The 26,306-nt window shown below is 38.4% G+C and overlaps 1 protein-coding gene across 1 annotated transcript in view; it reads left to right on the top strand.

The window, feature by feature from the left end:
• The window catches only part of LOC106871146 (fibroblast growth factor 1), a 24,732-nt gene extending 101 nt beyond the window's left edge, over window positions 1-24,631 (top strand). Inside the window, exons 1-5 of the mRNA XM_014917456.3 lie at window positions 1-762; window positions 12,064-12,118; window positions 20,222-20,390; window positions 22,240-22,343; window positions 24,125-24,631. The exon at window positions 1-762 is cut by the window's left edge and continues 101 nt beyond it. Of these exons, the coding sequence (XP_014772942.1) occupies window positions 20,228-20,390; window positions 22,240-22,343; window positions 24,125-24,310 (453 nt within the window). The 5' untranslated portion in view covers window positions 1-762; window positions 12,064-12,118; window positions 20,222-20,227 and the 3' untranslated portion in view covers window positions 24,311-24,631. The remainder of the gene's footprint in view (window positions 763-12,063; window positions 12,119-20,221; window positions 20,391-22,239; window positions 22,344-24,124) is intronic.
• Window positions 24,632-26,306: the final 1,675 nt, after the last annotated feature.

Genomic DNA, 26,306 nt, shown 5'->3' with positions numbered 1-26,306 from the left:
AAAAAAGAAAAAAAATAAAGTAAAAATGGCAAGAGAAGGAGATTAAAATTAATAAACAGATAAACAGACCCGAGAAAGAAAGAAAGAAAGAAAGAAAGAAAGAAAGGCAAGCATAGATATAAATAGACATAAAATAGATATAAATAAAATGAAAGACGAAATGAAGGCAGGAAGGAACCAACTAACAAACCAGCCAGCCAGCCAACAACCAGCCGACAAGCCAGTCAGCAGACCGACCAGCCAACCAACCAAATTAACCTAAACAAGTTAACTACGCTTCAAAGACACAAAACGGTCTGAAGTTTTCGGCTACAGTCAGTCAGGTTGGCTCTGCATTCTTCTGGTTAAATACTGCAACTGTGAGATCTTTATACTTTTCGAAGAGGATTCTTTATAAGTTCTTCTTAATTTTTGCTCTTTCTTGCCGTCGCTTTCTTTTTATTTCCTCTGTGGTCTCTCTCTGTCCCTGTCTCTATCTTTCTTCCGTGTGTCTTTCGTTCTCTGCTACTGAAAGAAGAAGATAAATAAGCAAAAAAACAGCAACGAGGACAAATGTTATCGTATTATGGATCAATGATTACGACGTCCCCACCACCATCACAACCACGGCGACATCACCACGACCAAGAACAACAACAGTTTGAAACAGACACACTCACACACGTATAAAGCATAAAGTATTAAATCATAACAATAATATTAACGAATATAATCAAGCTGAAAGATTGAGAGACGAAGGAAAACTTAAGAAATCCAAGCTTGGTAAGTACCAAAAAAAGAAAAACAAACAAAAGACAGACATGCTTTTGTTTTCTGTTTATATATATATATATATATATATTTGCCCTAACTCTTCGAAACGCTTAGTTTTAGAATGGTGGCAGCTGTTGAAGGAAATGTTCTCTATGTGGCCTGTGTGTTTTCTGTGCTTTCTGTTTATGTTCTGTCTCATTTTGTCCACGTTTTCTTCCGACGTCCTGCACCCAAGTATGAATCTATATGTACATGTAGATGTAGGTATGTACATACATGTACGTATATATGCATATACTACATTTTATTTGTATTATATATATATATATATATATATATATATATTAGATCGCTGACCACTACATTTATATTTTTTTTCTCCTTGTTTTTCTCCTTATTTCTTTCTGTGTTCCTTTCAGTTGAAGAGCGTAGCTCGAAACGTCAAAGACTTTCTCTATTCTCGAGCGTTAAACTAATACATCCTTTTGTCGTTTACACCACCTGTCTTCGTCTGTTGCTTTTCTTTTCGCAAATCCTCCCATATATATATATATATATATATATATAGGACAATCAGTTAGTTGTAATAATAATACTCAGAGTTTCTAATGCCGGGGCTAAAGGACATCCTCATCAGTTATTAAGACAGAGGATTCCTTTAGCCCCAGCATCTGAAACCCTGTGTATTATAATGACAACTAATTGATTGCCTTATATTACATATTTATAGATAAATTCCTCTAATTACATAATATCGAGGTCTCTTTCATTCTATTGTTGTCATATATATATCTGTAAATATAATTGTCACTTATCTTTACAGATAAATTCCTTTATTTTCATAATATCGAGGTCTCATTCATTCTTTTATTGTCATACTATTACTATTAATATATATATATATATATATATATATATATATATATATATATATATATATATATATATATATATATATATATATATATATATATATATATACATACATATATATATATATATATATATATATATATATATATATATATATATATATATATATATATGTATATATATCTGTTATTATAATAGTCACATATATTTACAGATAAATTCCTCTAATTACATAATATCGAGGTCTCTTTCATTCTATTGTTGTCATATATATGTCTGTAAATATAATTGTCACTTATCTTTACAGATAAATTCCTTTATTTTCATAATATCGAGGTCTCATTCATTCTTTTATTGTCATACTATTACTATTAATATATATATATATATATATATATATATATACATATATATATATATATATATATATATATATATATATATATATATATATATATATATATACATATATATATATATATATATATATATATATATATATATATATATATATATATATATACATACATATATATATATATATATATATATATATATATATATATATATATATATATATGTATATATATCTGTTATTATAATTGTCACATATATTTACAGATAAATTCCTCTATTTACATAATATCGAGGTCTCTTTCATTCTATTGTTGTCTTACCATATGTGTGTGTGTGTGTGTGTGTGTGTGTGTGTGTGTGTGTGTGTGTGTGTGAGGGGCGTCGAGCTGGCAGAATCGTTAGCACGCCGGGCGAAATGCTCACCGGTATTTCGTCTGTCTTTACGTTCTGAGTTCAAATTCCGCCGAGGTCGACTTTGTCTTTCATCCTTTCGGAGTCGAATAAGTACCAGTTACGCACTGGGGTCGATGTAATCGACTTGTCCCCATCTCCACCCAAATTTCAGGCCTTGTGCCTTTAGTAGAAAGGATTATTATCATTTGTGTTTTTTTCACTGGTTGCAATCCACTACCTCAATCACGGTCATGCTGGAGCACCGACTTCAAGAGTTTTTGTAGATCAACTTGTGTTGCATACTTTGAATTTGTCATTTTATCGAGATCAGTTTATTTATCGCTAAGTTCTATTTCTTCTTTTTTTTTATCATAAAGGTAAGCAGTTGGACATAGCGACATACATACACATCCATCCATACATACATACGTATATATATATATGTGTGTGTGTGTATGTGTATGTGTGTGTGTTATAACACATACACACACACGTATGTATATATATATATATATGCGTATATATTTCGCCATGATAGATCGCTGACCACTACATTTATTTTTTTTTTTTCTCATTGCCTCTCTCCTTGTTTCTTTCTGTGTTCCTTTCAGTTGAAGAGCGTAGGCTCGAAACGTCAAAGACTTATATATATATATATATATATATATATATATATATATATATATATATTGCCCTAACTCTTCGAAACGCTTAGTTTTAGAATGATGGCAGCTGATGAAGGAACTGTTCTCTATGTGGCCTGTGTGTTTTCTGTGCTCTGTTTATGTCTTGTTATTCATTTTGTCCACGTTTTCTTGTGACGTCCTGTACCCAGATACGCATCTATATATACATGTAGATGTAGGTATCTACATACATGTACACATATATACATATACTCACATATTATTTGTATTATTATATATGTATATATATATACACGTGTGTATATGTACATGCATACAAAGATAATTTGTCAAAAGTGCTGACTGGAAAATGTTGGCGTTTGTGTGTGTATGTGTGGGTGTGTCTGTGTGTGTGAGTGCGCGCGCGCGTTCGTACATACATGCATGCATACATACATACATACATACATACATACATGGCAAGAAATCTTGAAATAAAACTGAACAATGACATACATAAAGTTTATTTATTTTACTTTTGCAAGAAGTGAGCTTCAGCCTGTTTGCCTCTTTCGGACACTCCAAGTCGCTGTCATCCGTTTTCTGGTAAAAGTATATTAAAAATGTACTATACGAAAAAATGTACGGATTAATTGTTTACCGAACAACCACTTTACACGATATAAACAAAGGCACCGATATGTGTCTAGCGGTGTCAAATTAAGATACCGCATCATAATACGCAAACGTTAGTACACGAGTGCTCACGCACACCGTCTCTCTATCTCTCTCTCTATTCGCATATATATTCATATATAAGCTATATTAAATCTCTGAGCGAGATGTAAACAGTAGCAATACCGTATCGTAACAATTGCCAACCAAGCGTGGCGTCCTATACGGGACAATGTTGGAAGAGATGTCTTTCTGGGGCTGTAAACGTCAGTAGCACTGTCCTGTATAGGACGCCACACTTGGTTGGCAATTATATGTTACGATATATATATATGTATATTTCTTTATTGCCCACAAGGGCTAAACATAGAGGTGACAAACAAGGACAGACAAAGGGATTAAGTCGATTACCTCGACTCCAGTGCGTAACTGGTACTTATTTAATCGACCCCGAAAGGATGAAAGGCAAAGTCGACCTCGGCGGAATTTGAACGGACGAAATACCGCTAAGCATTTCGCCCGGCGTGCTAACGATTCTGCCAGCGCCCCGCCCTCATATGTATGTGTGTGTGTTTCTTAACGCCCTAGTCACATTAAGTGACAATTATAATTCTCATTTTTGGTGAAAGTTTGCAACCTGCTGTTTATATAAATTTTATATGTATGTATTAGACATATATGTACGTCTGTATGTATGTATGCATCTTGGTGTTTGTCCCACTCCACGATTGCTTGACAACCGGTATTGGTTTGTTAACGTTTTCGCAACATAGCGGTTCGGCAAAAGAGACCGATTTGAATGAAACCCTTCAAACTGGTGCCCCACCATGACCACAGTCCGATAGTTGAAACAACAAAACGATAAAAGATAGACTGGAATTTATGATATGTTCTCCAGGGTTTATTTTCGAAACAAATGAAGATGAGAAACAATTCTATCGTAAAATTTGAATATTTTATTATTTTCTTCTCAAGCAGGACGTTCCGTGGTGAAATAGTTATCATGTCTGCTTTACACGTGGGAGGTCGCTAGTTTGAATCTCGCTGGGACCTTAAATGCGTCGTTAGTTTCACTTTCATTCGATGTACTGGCGGAATCTTTACCCCGACGGATGAAATGTTTAGTGGCAATTCGTCCGTTTTTAAGATCTGAGTTCAAATTCCGCCTTGATCGACTTTTGCTTTTCATCCTTTCGAGGTCGATAAATTCCCCTGTCAATCACTGGGGTCGGAACAATTGACTAGACCCCTCCCACTAAATTTTAGGCTTTGTACCTATAGTAGAAGGGATTATTTTTTTCTCAAGCAAGAAAGCCGAGAATAGCAAAGTCGGTAGAGCTTTGGACTAAATGCTGCGTTGTATTTGGTTGTATCTTTCAACGTTCTTGGTTCAAATCCGGCCAGAAGCTAAAGGAGGTGTTTTTCATACTTGCTAAGTTTATAGAATAATTAACGAGTAAAGTGTTGGTTGGACGTGGGGGTGGAGTTAAATTAATTGACCATACCCCCACTTCCTTCGCAAATGTGGTATTTTACTGAAATTAAAAATGCTTATTATTCCATTCAGAGTTGATGTACTACTGCGGTCAACGTTGCTTTTCGTTATTCTTTGATTGATGAAATAGAATACATCTATCCTCGTTTACTACCGATTCATTTATCACTGATTCGATATGCTTAGTTGTGAACCGTGTGAGTTTATAACGAACTGGTCTGTGACAACAAGGGTCGGCGATCAGTCAAAGATCCTGTTTGGACCACAAAAAGGAAAAAAAACGTGCCTTTGCGATTATCCACAGAGCTCAGGAAAACTTGGGGTCTCACAAGAAAAAAAACCTATTCCAACGCCAACCCCATAAGTTCTGTTATCCTGTCATCAATGATTCATTTAACACGTAGTTTGTTTTTTGTCACTAAACATTCGTGACAGATTAGTTAGATCAATTAAAAGGCGGCGTGCTGGCAGAAACGTTAGCACGCCGGGCGAAATGTTGAGCAGTATTTCGTCTGTCTTTACGTTCTGAGTTCAAATTCCACCGAGGCTGGCTTTGCCTTTCCTCGTTTTGGGGTCGATGTAATCGACTCGTCCCCACCCCAAAATTGCTGCCCTTGTGACAAAATTTGAAACCGCTCTTATTATTGCTGTTATTATCAAAGGGGGTGAGCTGGCAGAATCGTTTGCACACCGGGCGAAATGCTTACCGATATTTTGTCTGCCGTTACGTTCTGAGTTCAAATTCCGCCGAAGTCCTCTTAGCCTTTCATCCTTTCGAGGGTCGATAAATTAAATACTAGTTGTGTACTGGGGTCGCTCTAATCGACTGGCCCCTCTCCCAGCAATTTCAGGCCTTGTCCTTACAGTAGAAAGGATTATTATTATTATTATTATTAAGACGGCGAGGTAGCTGAATTTTTAGCCCACCTAACAAAATGCTTAGCGGTATTTCATCCGTCTTTATATTCTGAGTTCAAATTCCGGCGAGGTCAAATTTGCTTTTCATCCTTTCGAGGTCGATAAAATTAGTACCAGTTCAACAGTGGGGTTGATGTAATTGACTTATCCACTCCCAAGAAATTGCTGGCCTTGTGCCAAAATTTGAAACCAATATTCGTAGAATTTAGAGCGTGTTGTTCAATATGGCTACTCCTAATTCGGGAAAATCGATAACCAGAAAGGTTTTGGAACCAAGGGTTCCGAAAGGTCGATGTTGTACCAGTATTCCCATCTTTTGATTTTATCACATCCTTCGTATCATCTCTATGACTCTATAATTGCTAAGTGTGTTATATACACTTATATACACTTGCCAAGTGTGTTTTATACACTTATTCCTTTGTATATACGGTTTAATACAGTTTACTACGACAGCTTCGTGATGTAATCAATTGTACGTCATTAACTTATTTAATAATACATCTATCACTTTCGTTTTTAATGTTCACATCGCAAGTTAAAGGCGGTGAAATTTCGTCAATATGACTCAATCGCTCAGTCTATAGCAATCTATGCCAGCGAGGCTTGGAAGAGCACGGGAGAAATAGAAAACTAAATGTACTCCATCTTTTCGGGGTCGATAAATTAAGTACCAGTTGAGTACTGGGGTCGATGTAATCGACAATCCTCCCTTCCCCAAATTTCAGGCCTTGTGCCAATAGTAGAAAGGATTCTTCTTCTTCTTCTTCTTCTTCTTCTTCTTCTTCTTCTTCTTCTTCTTCTTCTTCTTCTTCTCATTATTTTCATTATTATTATTATTATTTTCATTATTATTATTATTATTATTATTATTATTATTATTATTATTATTATTATTATTATTATTATTATTATTAGGACGGCGAGTTAGCAGCATCGTTAGCATGCCGGACAAAATGCTTAGCGGCATTTCGTCTATATTTACATTCTGAGTTCAAATTCTGTCAAGGTCAGCTTTGCTTTTCATTCTTTCGGGGTCGATAAATCAAGCATCAGTGAAACACAGGGGACGATGTAATCGACTAGTCCCCTTCCCCACCACCAAATTTCAGGCCTTGTACCATTAGTAGAAAGTATTCGATATTTTATTTAAAAAAATTTTTTTTTAATATTTGGTATATTGTAGAAGCATAAACGAATTATTTACTCATAAATTTTAACAAAATTTTTTATATGGACCCCAGTTCAATACCACTGGTCTACCCGATCAACGGCATACAAAAAAAAACGGTCATGCCTTAGGTACCACTTGTCGGTAAGCATAAAATGGTCAGGCCGAAGATCACTTGGCAGCAGACATTTCAAGATGACTTGAAGTCATTTGACATTTACATGGAAAGGATGGGCAAAAGTAGCAATCGACCAAATCCGGTGGAAGAAGCTTGCTGCCCAATACGTTGAGTAGAACAGAAGAACCTAAATCTAAAAAAAAAAGACGGATGAGGCATAAGGCTGCCATACAAGTTGGGGTTGGTTGGTGAGTCAGTGAGAGATGATTAACCCTAATTTTGTTTGTTTGGGATAGGTCTGGAGCGGTTTAATTAGTAGATAGTATCTCAGAGCACACGATCTACAAGCTTTCATTTTAATTGCGGAAGACATTATGCAGTCCAATTGTCAATATTCACTTTCGAAGTTTTTCTCCAAATATCTTCTTTCATGAACGAATTCTGAGATCTTGAGGTTATTCTACAGCTTGATGTGGGGAGCTTATTAAAACTCTCATGGAGGCGCAATGGCCCAGTGGCTAGGGCAGCGGACTCGCGGTTGTAGGATCGCGGTTTCGATTCCCAGACCGGGCGTTGTGAGTGTTTATTGAGCGAAAACACATAAAAGCTCCACGAGGCTCCGGCAGGGGATGGTGGCGAACCCTGCTGTACTCTTCCACCACAACTTTCTCTCACTCTTACTTCCTGTTTCTGTTGTGCCTGTAATTCAAAGGGTACACGTGTCTGTGGAGTGCTCAGCCACTTGCACGTTAATTTCACGAGCAGGCTGTGCCGTTGATCGGATCAACTGGAACCCTCGACGTCGTAAGCGACGGAGTGCCAACATTAAAACTCTCATCAAATTTAAGTGGATCAAAATCAAGTTTTGTATTTCCAATATTGACATTATACGTATACTGGTGTTTAAAATGATTATCTCTGTATTCTGAGACACGAGAAAAGGTTTCGCAGATAGGCGCAGGAGTGGCTGTGTGGTAAGTAGCTTGCTTACCAACCACATGGTTCCGGGTTCAGTCCCACTGCGTGGCACTTTGGGCAAGTGTCTTCTACTATAGCCTTGGGCCGACCAAAGCCTTGTGGGTGGATTTGGTAGACGGAAACTGAAAGAAGCCCGACGTATATATGTATATGTGTATGTGTGTGTTTGTGTGTGTGTGTTCGTCCCCCCAACATCGCTTGACAACCGATGCTGTTGTGTTTACGTCCCCGTAACTTAGCGGTTCGGCAAAAGAGACCGATAGAATAAGTACTAGGCTTACAAAGAATAAGTCCTGGGGTCGATATGCTCGACTAAAGGTGGTGCTCCAGCATGGCCGCAGTCAAATGACTGAAAGTAGCCAGAAGTCATTCGATAGCTGGGATACACTGTGGTAGAGTGATTCTAGCAGCTAAACCTAAAAAGTTTCTCTTTGATACACTGTGTGGTAAATATTTTTAACATATGAGCAGCTTCTGTTCTCCATTGTAAGTTCTGGATACTAGAGTGTTTCATTGGCTTTCGACTGAAGAGTTCAAATTAATTATTAATGGCATTTATAACCTAGGAAAGGAGCTGTCTGTGATAGGCACGTAACATGAATATTTTGCAGAGTCCTAAACACTGTCTTGGAATCGAACCAGGATCGCTGTGTTCGAACGACCTGGACTTTGTTAGAGATTAATGACGTCAGCAAAAAATCGACCAGTTAGGTCTCTGGTAGAAATCGCAGCATCAACACAATCGTGACCCGCCCAATGGTTTATGACGTCAGAAACGAACTGACCACTAGAATCTCTGGTAGAACAGGATGTCATTAACAACTTTTTTTTTCGGAAAGGGCGGTGAGCTGGCAGAAACGTTAGCACGCCGGGCGAAATGCATAGCAGTATTTCATCTATCTTTACGTTCTGAGTTCAAATTCCGCCGAGGTTGATTTTGTCTTTCATCCTTTCGGGGTCAATAAATTAAGTACCAGTTGCATACTGGGGTCGATCTAATCAACTGGCCTTTTCCCCAAAAATTTCGAGCCTTGTGCCTAGAGTAGAAAAGATTTTCCATTTTCGGCGCCTTTCATTCACATCTTATTTCGCTCAATAAAGAAAGATTTTCAAATTTTGATATCGCCAGCTTTTGTTATGTGCATTTTGTTATGTTTCTAAGATCTTTTAGATTTTCTTATATATATTATATATCACTTTATTTATTTTTTCCATCTCAATTCATTATACTACAACACAGTCTACTATACATCTCCCACCCACAAGTCCTCACCACCACCAGCAGCAACAGCATCGTCAGCAACATTGACAGACCCTAGACATCACTGCCCCAAGTTTTAGGACCTGTAGGGCCGGTTACCCGGTTTTCGTAAGCGACCGAGAGCACAACATTCCACCCCCACCCTGTACAGGACGCCAATCCATTACAAGGTTCTAAGTCACTGATTTTGAGGGGAAGGTTCAAGTCGATTCGAATCGACCCCAGTACCCGACTGGTACTATATTTCTTTACTGCCCACAAGGGGCTACACACAGAGTGGACAGACAAACGGATTAAGTCGATTATATCGATGCCAGTACGTACGTAACCGGTACTTATTTAATCGACCCCGAAAGGATGAAAGGCAAAGTCGACCTCAGCGGAATTTGAACTCAGAACGTAGCAGCAGACGAAATACCGCTAAGCATTTCGCCCGGCGTGCTAACGTTTCTGCCAGCTCACCGCCTTTGGTACTCGCTCGCCGACTGGTACTATATTTTATCGACCCCGTTACCCGACTAGTACTTTATTTAATCGACCCCAGTATTCAACTGGTACTTTATTTTATTAACCTCAGTACTCGACTGGTACTTTATTTCATCGACACCCCGAAGAGATGAAATACAAAGTTGACCTCAGTGGGATTAGAACGCAGAACGTAAGGAGTTACGGAAGAAATGACGCTAAGCATTTTGTCCGACGTGCGAAAGATTCTGCCAGTTCGCCGTCTTAGGATTAGAAAAAAATTATTTCCACATTTTTTCGTCAATTAATAAACATAGGATATTGTCTCATTTAAACGTGACATTTTCTGAAATATTATTTGGCATTATGTTTTGGTAGTCTTTAGTAACAGAGTAAATAGTTAGAGCTAGGGAGACTCGCCTACGAACATAACTGAATGACATTAAAGAGATATGACCTCTTTATCTGCTATCTTTTACTTCTTTCAGACAGTAAACTGCTTCCGTGGAGGCGCAATGGCCCAGTGGTTAGGTCAGCGGATTCGCGGTCGCAGGATCGCGGCTTCGATTCCCATACCGGGCATTGTGAGTGTTTATTGAGCGAAAACACCTAAAGATCCACGAGGATCCAGCAGGGGATGGTGGCGAACCCTGCTGTACTCTTTCACCACAACTTTCTCTCACTCTTTCTTCCTGTTTCTGTTGTACCTGTAATTCATAGGGTCAGCCTTGTCACACTCTGTGTCACGCTGGATCTCCCCGAGAACTACGTTAAGAGTACACGTGTCTGTGGAGTGCTCAGCCACTTGCACGAGCAGGCTGTTCCGCTGATCGGATCAACTGGAACCGACAGAGTGCCAACCAACACCAGACTGCTTCCATGCTAGGGCACCACCTTGAAGAATTTTAGTCGAATGAATCTACCCCAGTACTTATTTTTTAAAGCCTGGTACTTATTCTATCAGTCTGCTTGGAATCGAACTCGGAATCTTGGGGTTAGTAGCCCGCGCTCTTAACCACTACGCCATATGCCCGAATGTAAATAATGTAAATATATCGAATGTAAATAATGTACATAATTCTTCATCTCTTAAATATAGATCTGTAATATCTAAAATTGTTCATTTTTTATTTGAACCATAAGATAGAAAGAGAAACAAAAACATTTCCTTCGACGATATTAAATTGAATGTGAAATAACCTTTTTACATTATTGTCCAAGCACACAAAGAACACGTTTTATTGATGTGTTTATGTATCCAAATTATCCCTTACTCTTTACTTGTTTCAGTCAATGGACTGCGACCATGCTGGAGCACCTCATGGAAGGGTTTAGTCCAACAAATTGACCCCAGAATTGTTTTTTTTTAATCTTATTGTATCTCTCTGTTTTGCTGAACTTCTAAGTTACGGAGACAAACGCAAATCCTTTGTCTCACCCCCCCCCCACACACACACATACATACGACTTACTTCCACACAGTTTCCGTCAACCGAATTCATTCACAAGGCATTGGTCGGCCTGGGGTTATAACGCAAGACACTTTCCCAAAGCGCCACGCAATGGGTGGGAGTGAACCCCAAACCACGCGGTCGTCTTGTAAAACGAGCTTCTAAACCACGCCCCCATGCCTGCACCTATTGTTTGGGAACTTGTGGGTTCTTCAGTTTATTTTAACCATCATCGCTTAGACCATGCTGGAGCATATCAAATGAACGTGCCACATCATTTCGTGAAAACACATCACCTACACTCCCGCCTACAATTAGCCTCCACCTACGCGTAATTACTATGTGTTCATCAGTTTACATATTTGTGTGTTCATTCGTTGCAGGAAGTCCTTTTAAGCCCCTATTTTATTCATTTACTGTTCATGACGTGATCGCTTTTGAGACAACTTGATTCACTTATTCTGATTCATCGTTAGTCAGTTACAATGTTTTATATATCATATATCTAACCGACATTTTTATTTTGCAGTAGTAAACCAGACCTAGTTTCATCAGCGAGAGAGCAGTCTTTATTGTGTGCAAAGGTAAATCTTATTCCTTTATTTACTTGCCAACACAAATGGTTTCGTCTGTCTAAATCTTCTTTTCATATTTTTAATCTCATTTATATTTTTAGATTCTCCCAAGAACTACTAACTTTTGTTACATTTACCAGACTCCAATTACAAACTTATACTATTACGTGACTTATAACTCACTCGTCCCTTCATCAACATGTACCGTATCTAATTGCGAAGGTGTGTGGCCAAATGGCTAGGATGTGGATCTTAAGATCGTAGTTTCGATTCGCGAACCGAGAAGTGCATTGTATTCTTGAGCAAAATACTTCATTTCATTTTGCTCGAGTCCGCTCAGCTGTAAATGAGTAATCCTGCGACGGAGTAGTGTTCTATTTATGAGTAATCTTGGTCGCCTGTAATGCCATAGAAAGCGGATAACTGGATCTATGAGTCCAAGGACTCGAGCCAGTTATATCAAGGGGTGTTAAGTCAGTGAGCTGGCAGAATCGTTAGCACGCCGAGCAAAATGCTTAGCAGCGTTTCGTCCGTCTTCACGTTCTGAGTTCAAATTCCGCCGAGGTCGACTTTGCCTTTCATCCTTTCGGAGTCAATAGAATAAGTACCACCTTAATACTGGGATCGATCTTATCGACTATCCCCCTCCCCCAAATTTCAGGCCTTGTGCTTATAATAGAAAGGATTATTGTTTGTATTATTATGGCAGCGATCTGGCAGAATTGTTAGCACACCGGGGAAAATACTTGGCGGTTTTTCGTCTGTCTTTACGTTCTGAGTTCAAATTCCGCCGAGGTCGACTTTGTTCTTCAACCTTTCGGTGTCGATAAAATAGGTACCAGTCGAGTACTGGGGTCGATTTAATCGACTATCCCCTTCCCAAAATTTCAGACTCCTGTGCCTATAGTAGAAAAGATTATTATTATTAACGAATTTATTATTATTATTATTATTATTATTATTATTATTATTATTATTATTGCAACAACTCAAATTGCATTTTGAACAGTCGCGTCGTCGAACACAGGTTCACAGCAGTTGGTTCATTACATTTACGATGACGGAAGTGATAAGAGATCGCCATTAAAACTCAGGTGAAACAATTATGACAAGGGAATTTGTTCGAAAGCACCACTCTATGGTTTTTCTCACTGATGTCTAAACTTTTCGTTAATATACATAGGCAAAAGATACATACGTGTGTGTGTGAGATTCCGAACAGTTTCCGTCTACGAATTTCATCCATAAATCTGTTTAATCCGCAGCTGTGATTAAAAAGAAAGAGCATACTGGTTCCAAGTGCCTCACAGTGGGATAGGCCTAGATCTTAACTCTTTGCCTGTCTTGTGTATAACATGTAATGCAGAGGACATTACTCTGGTGTACAAGCATATATGATACATTCCCGATTTTTTTCCCATCTACCAGAATAACTTCGGACTTCTGAAAGGAAAGCTTCGTAACCACGTGGTTTCGGGTTCGATCTAACAAAACAGCAGGGTGGGCAAGTTGTCTTCTGTCATCAGTCATAGTCTTGGGTTGTCCCAGTAACTCAGTGTGGAATCTGGAGGAGGACAGAAGCTGCACGTGAGCTCGTCGTGTGTGTGTGTGTTGTGTGTGTGTGTGTGCGCGCGTTGTGTGAGTGTGTGTATGTGTGATAACATACCAAAGCATTCTTGATCTTCAGCCGATGATGGGAAAATGATTTCTATATTTGTATCTTGTCTTGTGCGTTTTATCTTTAATGTGAGTGTGTGTGGAAGCGCAATGACCCAATGGTTAGGGCAGCGGACTCGCGGTCGTAGGATCGCGGTTTCGATTCCCAGACCGGGCGTTGTGAGTGTTTATTGAGCGAAAACACCTAAAGCTCCACGAAGCTCCAGCAGGGAATGGTGGCGAACCCTGCTGTACTCTTTCACCACAACTTTCTCTCACTCTTACTTCCTGTTCCTGTTGTGCCTGTATTTCAAAGGGTCAGCCTTGTCACACTGTGTCACGCTGAATATCCCCGAGAACTACGTTAAGGGTACACGTGTCTGTGGAGTGCTCAGCCACTTGCACGTTAATTTCACGAGCAGGCTGTTCCGTTGATCGGATCAACTGGAACCCTCGTCGTCGTAAGCGACGGAGTGCCAATACAGTGTGTGTGTGTGTGTGTGGGGGGGGGTGTGTGTGTGTGTATGCGTGTGAGAGTGTGTGTGTGGAAAATACACTAAAGAATAAAGGGACAAGCAGGAGGAATCAATTTTGACAAATAATGTATTATTTTCATACTTTGATGGAAAGAAGAAAGTTCATTAAGCTTTCCGACGTTAGTACTTCTTCAAATGAAAACGAGAAGCATATAAGAAATGAGAAAGAGAAGTAATGAAGAGTAAAGAGGCGAAGGAACCAGAGGGAAATGCTATTCTATGAGGTAGTAAAGAAAGAAGGAAGAAACCGCTGTGTGGAAGCAAGTATAAGAGTGACTCTGCGTTTGGAAGTTGTACAAGAAGGGAATTTCGTGAGTGTTGTGTGCGCGTGTGTATATGGATTTATAGAGAGAGACACGGAAGTATAATGGTGGTAGTTAGTGGGTGTATAAGTATTAGAGTTTGTGTGTACTCGTTAGATGGGCGGTGTGAAAGCATGTCTGTGAGGAAGTGAGAGCTAGTTGCGAGTGTGAGCTAACGATATTGATAAGGCACGTGTGTGTGTGTGTGTTTCGAAATTGCATACTGGTGAAAGATATAAAGATCGGCAACAGACCTAAAATGACTCAAGTCGTTAGAAATTCGATGAACTGGTGGTGTCTGTCCTGCTGAAAGCCTGCATCCAACGATGCCATTATCAGTTAACTTTCATCTGTTTCGATCATTGAACTGTGGAGCACCGACTTGAAGGATTTAATCCAACAAATCGAAAGCAGTATTTTTTCTTTTTTTTTATTAAAATTTGGTACTTATTTTTTCGGACTCTTTTACCGAATCGCTAAAATTAGGGGAACGAAAACAGACCAACACCGGTTGTCGTCTGGTGGGGAGAAACCACAAACACGCGCGCATATATTTATACACGACTAGCTCCCACATGGTTTACGTCTACCAAATTCACTCACAAGGTGTTGATTGGTCCGAGGCCATAATAGAAAACACTTGCCCGAGGTGCCCCGCAATGGGACTGAACCCGAAACCACGTGGTTACAAAGCAAGCTTTGTCTGTCCTTGTTTGTCCCCTCTATGTTTAGCCCCTTGTGAGCAATAAAGAAATAAGAAACGTTAGCACGCCGGTCGAACTGCTTTGCGGTATAACGGCTCTATGAATTATTGTGAATTATTGTGAATACTGTTGTGTTACTTTGTGAAAACTGTCTCGGTGAATAATTGTGATTTTTGTGGAATTATTACGGTTGCATTTCGACAGCGCTGCTGCATTTTTCCCAGTTATGGCAAGTGGTAGTGTCTCCAGTATGGAGAGCTACGCCAAGGCCACTGCGGCGAGGAAGCCAGTGCCGCTGGAAACCAAGTTAATCAAGTTGGATATGGAGGAGGTGACCAGAAGCAGGAATTTGATAGAAGTTGAGGGAGACTCATACAAATTGTGTCCCCCAAAAGAGACTAAAGAAAACAAAATTCTGAGGACAGTAGTGTATCGTATACAGGCTGTCGAAACCGGTAAAATTGAAATGGTGACGGAAGAGGAAATCGAGGAGTGCCTGGGTGAAATTGTCAATGAAGCCGCATACCTGTATGTATATATATATATATATATATATATATATATATATATATATATATATATATATATATATATATATATATATATATATATAAGGATTTACTTTTCGTAATGGGATAAAAAAGCCAAGGCTGTGTATAATATAGAACATTTATAAATAGGTCTTACAGCTGTTTCCAGGATATTTATTATATCCCTTCATCGGAGACGGTATATATATATATATATATATATATATATATATATATATATATATATGTGTGTGTGTGTGTGTGTGTGTGTATACATATATATGTGTATATATTTATATATATGTATATGTATATATATATATATGTGTATGCATGTATTTATATGTATATATATATATATATGTGCGTGTGTGTGTGTGTGCATATATGTGTGCATATATGTGTGCATATATATATATATATATATGTATGTATGCTTATACACATATTCGCTTGTGTCTGTAAGTATAAGGAAGCAATAATATAAATTAGTATAACCTATTTCGACCTTCAAGTCCTTACCTAAGGTTTCATATAGTTGACTTCATAATAGCGGGACGTGTAATCTGCGTTTGCGTGGAAACGATACCTGAAAACGTCAGCTGTGCAATAAAAGTTCTAGTTATACACACACACACACACACACACACACACACACACACACACACACACACACACACACACACACACAAACATGTAACCCCACACCTCTAACGTGCATAGGAAAAAAAATCGACTGAACATGGAAATTGTATGAATAATTGTGACTGAATAAGTAGTAATAGTAGTAGTAGTAGTAGTAGTAGTAGTAGTAGTAGTAGTAGTAGTAGTGAAGGTGGTGGTGGTGGTGGTGGTGTAACTACTTCTGTGCGAAACGTAATTAGCTGCTAGCCATCAATCCTCATTTACTTTCTCTGGCACTTCACGCATTCACCTACGTCATTCACTTGCCATCTAAATATCCTTCTTAAACGTTGAAAGACTGCGTCACGTTTTGTTTTCTTTTTTTACTCATTTCATTCTCAGGTGGTGGATGTCTCACTTTGTACCCCCCACCACACACACTTTCTATTCATCTCACAAAAATTTGGTTATCATTTTACGATACATCCTAATGGTGAGAGTTTTCTTTCGATCATACATTCTTTCTTCCCTTCCTTTCCTTGTATCATCTAGAAAGCAATCCCTCATTTAAGGTTCATACAAATACGACCAGAGAACGGTTATTGTTCTTCAACCCCAGGCGAATCCAATCGATTAAAGGCGTTCCATCCGTGAACATCCCGGAGCTCGTTCTTCATTATCCAACGACTCTTTTTTTTTAGGACGATAGGATGTGATTTGAGGGTGATATTGATGCTGTTTCCCTCTCTTTCGAGTGACCGCATAAACGTTGCCTCATTAGCTCATTTGCTGAATTAAAATGGATGAGGCGTCACTGCAGTATCCAGTTTTGTCACATTTGGATCATGGTTCAAACCACAGTGGAATATTTTGTTTTTCATTCGTTCGTATAGCTAAGTCGAGTGGAGGCGCAATGGTCCAGTGGTTAGGGCAGCGGACTCGCGGTCATAGGATCGCGGTTTTGATTCCCAGACCGGGTGTTGTGAGTGTTTATTGAGCGAAAACACCTAAAGCTCCACGAGGCTCCGGCAGGGGATGGTGGCGAACCCTGCTGTACTCTTTCACCACAACTTTCTCTCACTCTTACTTCCTGTTTCTGTTGTGCCTATAATTCAAAGGGTCAGCCTTGTCACACTGTGTCACGCTGAATATCCCCGAGAACTACGTTAAGGGTACACGTGTCTGTGGAGTGCTCAGCCACTTGCACGTTAATTTCACGAGCAGGCTGTTCCGTTGATCGGATCAACTGGAACCCTCGACGTCGTAAGCGACGGAGTGCCAACATAGCTAAGTCGATTAAACAGAAACACCAGTATCCGGTTTTGTCACACTTGGATCATGGTTCAAACCACAGTGGAATATATTTTGTTTTTCATTCTTTCGTATAGCTGGGTCGATTAAACGGAAATACCAGTGATACACTGGGCTCATGATAAATACTTGTCATACACCGAGCTTTAGTCAGTTACTTTATTTTTCCCCCCTTCGATTTTGTACTTCATAAAAAGAAATATTACTGGTACATCATCGATTTTCCGGGACCTTTAGTTCCAAAGCCTTCCCGAATTATTGATGTTTTGCAAAATACGGGTGGCCACCTTGGTCAAAACGTTCTACATTGATTTTTACCTTTTTTAAGATTGAATGAAATTTAATAGTATTTTAGAATGTCTACTGGAATTAAAAATTATTTTTATGCATTTGTGTACATTTAAACTAATTAGATATTATTTTACAGAATAATAGAATTAGAATTTCTTTGATTAAAACCCTTTCTAACATGGAAGTATCCAAAGAGCATTTGGGGTACATATTGCTTTATGAGTACAAAAAAGGAAACTCTGCTGCCGAAGCGACTCGAAACACACTCAGTTTATGGGAAAAAATGCTTGAATGTAAGAACTTGCAGAAGATGGTTTGAAAAATTTAGAAGTGGGGATTTCAGCTTTGAAGATGAAGATCGAACAGGACGTCCAGTTGAGTTTGATGATAAACTCCTTGAGGCATTACTTGAAGAAAATCCAGCATTATCAATTGAAGAATTGGCAATAAAGCTTAGTTCAAACCATACACCTGTTCATCGTCATCTTCAACAACTTGGAAAGCTTCCTAAACTTGGAGAATGCGTGCCTCATGAATTGTCCGAAAGTAACCGCAAATCCCGAATTGATATCTGCTCTTCTCTCCATTCTCGCGAACTCATTTCACCCTTTTTGGATAGACTTGTGACTGGTGACGAAAAATGGATTTTCTATTGAAATGTTAAACGTCGTATAGGCGCAGGAGTGGCTGTGTGGTAAGTAGCTTGCTTACCGACCACATGGTTCCGGGTTCAGTCCCACTGCGTGGCACCTTGGGCAAGTGTCTTCTACTATAGCCTCGGGCCGACCAAAGCCTTGTGAGAGGATTTGGTAGACGGAAACTGAAAGAAGCCCGTCGTATATATCTATATATATATATATATGTATGTTTGTGTGTCTGTGTTTGTGTTTGTCCCCCTAGCATTGCTTGACAACCGATGCTGGTGTGTTTGTGTCCCCGTCACTTAGCGGTTCGGCAAAAGGGACAGATAGAATAAGTACTAGGCTTACAAAGAATAAGTCCCGGGGTCGATTTGCTCGACTAAAAGCGGTGCTCCAGCATGGCCGCAGTCAAATGACTGAAACAAGTAAAAAGAGTAAAAAAAAAAAGAGTGGCTTGGTAAAAGGGAAAAAAAAACTCAACCACAACCGAGAAGGGAACTTCATGGAAAAAAAGTTCTTCTCTCTATCTGGTGGAATTGCAAAGGAGTAATTCACTTTGAATTGTTACCACCTAATGCAACAATCAATGCTCAAGTCTACTGTCAGCAATTAGAGCGTTTGAACCAAGCTTTGAAGGATAAAAGACCCGCTTTAGTGAATCGAAAAGGAGTGATGCTTCATCAGGACAATGCGCGACCCAAAAGATCACATCACAGAAGATCGAAGAGCTTCATTGGGAAAAAATTCCTCATCCACCTTCTTCAGACTTGCTCCTTCAGACTACCATTTGTTTCGTAGTTTACAGAATCATTTGGGGGACATAACTTTTGCAAGCCAGGAGGAGGTCGAAACTGACATTTCAGAGTTCTTCGCTTTGAAACCAAAAGAGTTTAACATTGATGGGATTAAAAAGCTTGTAAATAGATGGAAGGAAGTCATAGATAATCAGGGAAAGTACATTGATGATTAAATTTCAATTAAATATAACATTTGATAACTTGTTTTCTTTATTCAAAATTCGGACAGAACTTATGGGATGACCTGATAAATTTTTTCTTTTACTTATTTTAGTCATTTGACCGCGGCCATGCTGGAGCACCGCCTTAAAGGGTTTTAGTCGAAGAAATCGGCCCCAGGACTTATTATTTGTATGCCTAGTACTTATTATATCGTTTCTTTTGCGGAACCGCTAAGTTACGGGGACATAAACACACTAACATCGGTTGTTAGCGACAGCGAGGGACAAACACAAACTCACACACACACACACACACACACACATACACACACACACACACACATATGTATGTATGTATATATGTACATATATATACGACGGCCTTCTTTCAGTTTCCCTCTACCAAATCCACTAACAAGGCTTTGGTCGACCCGAGGCTCTATAGCAGAAGACATTTGCCCAAGTAGGACCGAACCCAGGACCGTGTGTTTGGGAAGTAAACTAAACTTCTTTACCACACAGCCACACCTAAAAATATTTTTTACTTTTATCTTTGCAGGGAACAATGACTTTGGAAGAACCAATTCCATTACCAAACGATTTCAGATTTAATCCAAATCCGAACAAATGGCAACCAACGAAGAAATTAATCAGTCGGACAGGTTATTTCTTATGCATCAACGAAGATGGACTCGTATACAGCAGCGTTCAACACGTGGATAACAACTGTAGGTTTAGCTTTGACAGAATGGTTCTGTTTCATCTTTGCTTACTTGTGCTCCCTAATATTTTCAGAACGTTACTAGAACAGTGAACTGGCGGAGTCTTTCGCACACCGGGCAAAACGCTTAGGGGCAAAATGCTTGCCGTTCTTAGTTCAAATTTCGCCGAGATCGACTAAGCTTTTTATTCTTTCCGGGTCGATAAAATAAGTACCATTTTGACACTGGGGTTGCTGTAATCGACTTACTCTTTCCTCAAACTTACTGGCCTTGTGCCCAAATTTTACACCTATATTTTGGAGTGATTCAGCTAGCTGATCAAACAGTCAAAATTAGTAAAGTGATGATGAACAGGTTTTTTAAGATGTTTAGTTATGTTCTTTCATCTTTTATTTGTTTCATCCCGTCTAGGGATGGGTGATGTATGCATCACAGAATCTGGGAAACCGACCGTATGAGCCTATGACTCGGAAGGAAATTTGTTCCGTTTATTTTTATATAAAATTAACCATCACTTCATTTATGGTGTAAGCAGATATCATACATAGTTTCATAGGTAAACGTTTCCTAGGTGTACGGTATAATAAACCAAGTTACAATTTTCGTTATCTAGTTGTTCAAATTAATAGCTGTTAGATAGTCATATTTTAGCAATGTCAGTATTTCCTAAAGATGTAAATTATGGGTAAAGTGTGGAAAAGGGGCAAGCAAGAAAAAGTGTAAAACCTATAAATTAAATTGTAGTTATATGTAATAGGGTGAGGGAGAAGAATCTACAGAGTTAGAGGCTTGCAGGAGCCTCCAAAGAGGCCCTAGAAAGGGACATACTTAAATCTGAGATTTGTGAAAAATATACATACATACTTATATACACGCACACGCACATATCGCATATATCGCATATATATATATATATATATATATATATATATATATATATATATATATATATATATATATATATATATATATATATATATATATATATATATATATATATATATATATATATATATATATATTCTCAGACTAAAGTATTCCAATTATTCGGTCTTTCAAGTTTTAGGTATTTTGATTGTAGGCCATTTGGAATTAGGACTTCTCACGTTGAGCCTCGTGAATCCCGTCAAGCCTATACATGTATGCATACAACGCATGCATAAGTACGTACATACACACACACGCACACATTATATATATATATATGTATCAACTTAAAGGATAAACATATTACAATGGATATTACAATGGATATTACAATGGACAATACCATGTGAACTCCCACTTTTTATCTCTCATGTTTCTCCCTCTTTTACTTTTTTTCTTGGTAATATAATGCTTGGGAACGAATATATTTGCGGCTGAAGATAGCTTTATACTATCAATTATATACCAATAATGATGCAACGACTATAAAGCTTGAAACACGTGTACCGCGGAATCCTTTGTGTTCTGTTTTTATTTTTACGTTTTTAATTTATATATATATATATATATATATATATATATATATATATATGAGCGTGGCCGTTGCCAGTACCGCCTGACTGGCTCCTGTAGGATTTTCGAGCGAGATCGTTGCCAGTGCCCCTGGACTGGCTCTTGTGCGGGTGGCACATAAAAGACACCATTTCGAGCGTGGCCGTTTTCGTGCGGGTGACACGTAAAAGCACCCACTACACTCTCTGAGTGGTTGGCGTTAGGAAGGGCATCCAGCTGTAGAAACTCTGCCAAATCAGACTGGAGCCTGGTGTTGCCATCCGGTTTCACCAGTCCTCAGTCAAATCGTCCAACCCATGCTAGCATGGAAAGCGGACGTTAAACGATGATGATGATATACATTTTCTTTTAACAGCTTTGTTGCAGTTTGAAACAGTGGATACAGGAATAGTAACAATCAAAGGAGTGCAGAGCGGCCGATACTTGGCATTTAATAACAAAGGAGTTTTATGTGGTGTGGTAACTATTTATTTTATTGCTTCTCTTTTCTTTTTTCATTGTCATTCTCTCTCTCTTTCGATTTTCCCCTCTCCATCATCCACCCTCTCTCTCTGTCATTGAGTATGTCTGTGTGTGTGGATGCATGAGCCCTATTGGTTAGGGTGTTGGATTCAAGATCGCCCGATTGTGGTTTCAGTTCTCAGATCGGCGATGTGTTGCGTTCTTAAGCGAAACGCTTCATTTCCCGTTGCTCCAGTCCACTCATGTATAAAATGGATAACCCTATAACAGACTGAGTATTTGCCTGCCCACACAACCATACTTATTCTATCGGAACCGCTGCGTTATAGGGTCATAAACACATCAACACCGGTTGTCAAGCAGTGATGGAGGACAAACACAAACGCAAAGTCACACACACACACACACACACACACACACACACACACACACTCATTTGCGGCTCCGTTGGTGGATAATAATGAGCACTGCTCTTGACAAGCATACACGACTGCAGACATTGCAGACCAAGCTTTCCCCATTCACTACGATAGCAGTGCGCTTTCGAACATCATGCTTAAATTCTTCATGAAGAATACGTGCTCTTTCAAAGGTGTCGACACCCTCCTTAACCTGTTTCCTCCATCTGTGGCGATGACGGGCATTGCTCACCCAGTAGGTCTTCTGCATATCACAGGCCTTTATACATACATACATACATACATACATACATACATACATACATACATACATACATACATACATAAATACATGCATACATATATTCATAAACTCACACATATGTGAGTGTTCGTCCCCCACCATCGATTGATAACCAGTGGTTGTTTGTTAAAATCTCCATAACTTAACGGTTCGGCAAAAGTGTCCGATAGTGCATAAAGCAAACGTAAACACAAAAGTACGGGGTCGATTTGTCCGAGTAAACCCTTCGTGGTGGCACACCAAAATGACTGCAGTCCAATGACTAAAACAAGTGGAAGATAAACGATAAAAGACTGAATCCTGTATCTATAGATACGACACTCAGTATGACTGAATAAATTATGATGATGACAGGAACGTCTTTAATCGAATCACTAGGATTTAAACCAGTGTTCTGCGACCTTTTTCCATTTGTGGTACACTTATATTCTTTTTAAAATCCGGCGGTATACCTGGACTAAAAGTATAACTAAAAGTATAGGGGAAAAAATTATATTCAGGTTAAACTGCGGCACACCTAGCATCGCCTCTTGGCACACATAGCATCGTCTCGTGGCACACCTAACATCGTCTAGTGGTACACATAGCATCATCTCGTGGTACACCTAGCATCGTCTAGTGGAACATATAGCATCATCTCGTGGTACACATAGCATCGTCTCGTGACACGCATAGCATCGTCTCGCGGCACACCTAGCATCGTCTCGTGGAACGCATAGCATCGTCTCATGTCACACATAGCATCGTCTCGTGGCACGCATAGCATCGTCTCGTGGCACACCTAGCATCGTCTCGTGTCATACATAACATCATCTCGTGTCACACATAGTATCGTCTCGTGTCACACCTAGCATCGTCTCGTGGCACACTTAGCATCGTCTCGTGGCACATATAGCATCGTCTCGTGGAACACCTAGCATCGTCACGTGACACACCAGTGTGCTGCGACAGATATACCGATTGCAGAGCACTGGTCTAAACAAAATGTTAATTAATATTTCAAAATGCTAATTGATATTTTGATTTCCTTTCCTCAACTTATTTTTCACTTTCGATTTCCATTCCTTTTTTTCCAGCCGACCAAGGATGAGTCTTGTACTTTCCACGAAAAGATGAAAAATCTATACACGCTTTACAAATCAGAGAAATATTCCAACAAAAAATGGTTCCTTGCTATTAGCAAACGCGGCAGAATAAAAAACGGCAGAAAGTCTCGAACACGAAAGAAACATTCCCAGTTTTTACCAATAAAAGATATGTGAAGGAGAAATCAAGACGACCGGAATAAAGGAAATAACTAAAATAAATTATTGTAGCTGGAAAACAATAAAAACAAAACACAAAAAGAAAGCCGAAAACAAAAAAACAAAACAAATAAAAATGAAAAATATTATACAACTAACGAAAGAAACTGAAACCTCTTGATCTATCAATGGTAAATTCTAGAATCATTTGTCTACCGTCCATTTATTAGAATTTCCTTCATTAATATATATATAATCTGACGAAGGCTAGCAGGCCGAAACTTCGAAGTCACAGTCACCCTTTCTTGTAAAGATTTAATAAACATATTCTGTACAAATGTTTTGAATAATTTTTCAATTTAATATTGAAGAGTTTTTTTTTGTTTTTTGTTTTTTGTTTTTTGTTTTTTTACACATAATTGAGGCAGGAGTGGCTGTGTGGTAAGTAGCTTGCTTACCTACCACATGGTTCCGGGTTCAGTCCCACTGCGTGGCACCTTGGGCAGGTGTCTTCTACAATAGCCTCGGGCCGACCAAAAAGACTTGTGAGTGGATTTGGTAGACGAAACTGAAAGAAGCCCGTCGTATATGTATATATATATATATATATATATATATATGTGTGTGTGTGTGTGTGTGTGTGTGTTTGTGTGTCTGTACTTGTCCCTCCAACATCGCTTGACAACCGATGCTGGTGTGTTTACGACCCCGTAACTAAGCGGTTCGGCAAAAGAGACCGATAGAATAAGTACTAGGCATCCAAAGAATAAGTCTCGGGGTCGATTTGCTCGACTAAAGGCGGTGCTCCAGCATGGCCACAGTCAAATGACTGAAACAAGTAAAAGAGTAAAGAGAGAGTAATATGTATATATATATATATATATATATATATATATATATATATATATATATATATATATATATATGTGTGTGTGTGTGTGTGTGTGTGTGTGTGTGTGTGTGTGTTTATATTATTAATAAATTCATGAAATTATCAATAATATTCGCAGGAAATCAATATTTAATATTTAAATTTCGAAAGATATATATCCAATATGACATGGTAATATAATAAATTTAAAATTTAAGATATACGAAATATAAATATAAATATATATAAAAATATGAATGTAGATAAAGATACATGTGAATATAAATGCATATAAAAATTTATGCGTAATTGAGCATGAATATTATAAAGTCTAAAATTTTAAAAAGTCTAAAATTAAAAAAAAATTTACATCTGACGATCGTTTCGCGGATATTATTGTAACCACAATGTAATCAAAAGATCAGCATACTATCGATAATTCCGCTCTTCGGAGATGAATGGATTTATAATCTATGTGTTAAGAACGAATGGTATATGTAATATTAATTAAAATATTAAAAAATATTAAAGTGTATACTGTCCTTTAAAGAAATTGTAAAATTAATCCTCCTATAAATTGGAAATAATAGAGCACTTAATATAAGTGTATGTATATATCTATATAAAACAAATAATAAATGAGTATATGCATATATACGTACAAGTATGTGCATACCTACATCTACCTGTATATATAGGTGCATATCTGGGTACAGGACATTGCAAACAAAACGTAGACAAAAAATAATAATAATCAGAGTACTGAAAACACACAGGCCACATAGAGAACATTTTCCTTCATAAGCTGCCCCCATTCTAACACAGGCGTTTCGAAGAGATATATATATATTTCGTTTTTGGATAGTACATAGCAGCAAAACACACACACACTCAGACATGCACACACAAGGAGACAGAGGTACATACATGCATATACACACATGCACACACATACATAAAAGGCACACAAACACAGGAATATGCAGAATACATACATACATACATGCAAACGCACACACATACATACATATATACATACACACACATACATACACATATACATATGCACACACACACAGACATACGTACGTACGCACATGCACACATACATGCATGCATACATACACACACACTGAGACACAC

This window comes from Octopus bimaculoides, chromosome 20 (assembly GCF_046866305.1).
Source record: "Octopus bimaculoides isolate indiv1 chromosome 20, ASM4686630v1, whole genome shotgun sequence".
Lineage (NCBI taxonomy): Eukaryota > Metazoa > Mollusca > Cephalopoda > Octopoda > Octopodidae > Octopus > Octopus bimaculoides.
Note: the sequence above shows the minus strand (reverse complement) of the source record. Positions and strands in the feature narration are given on the sequence as shown.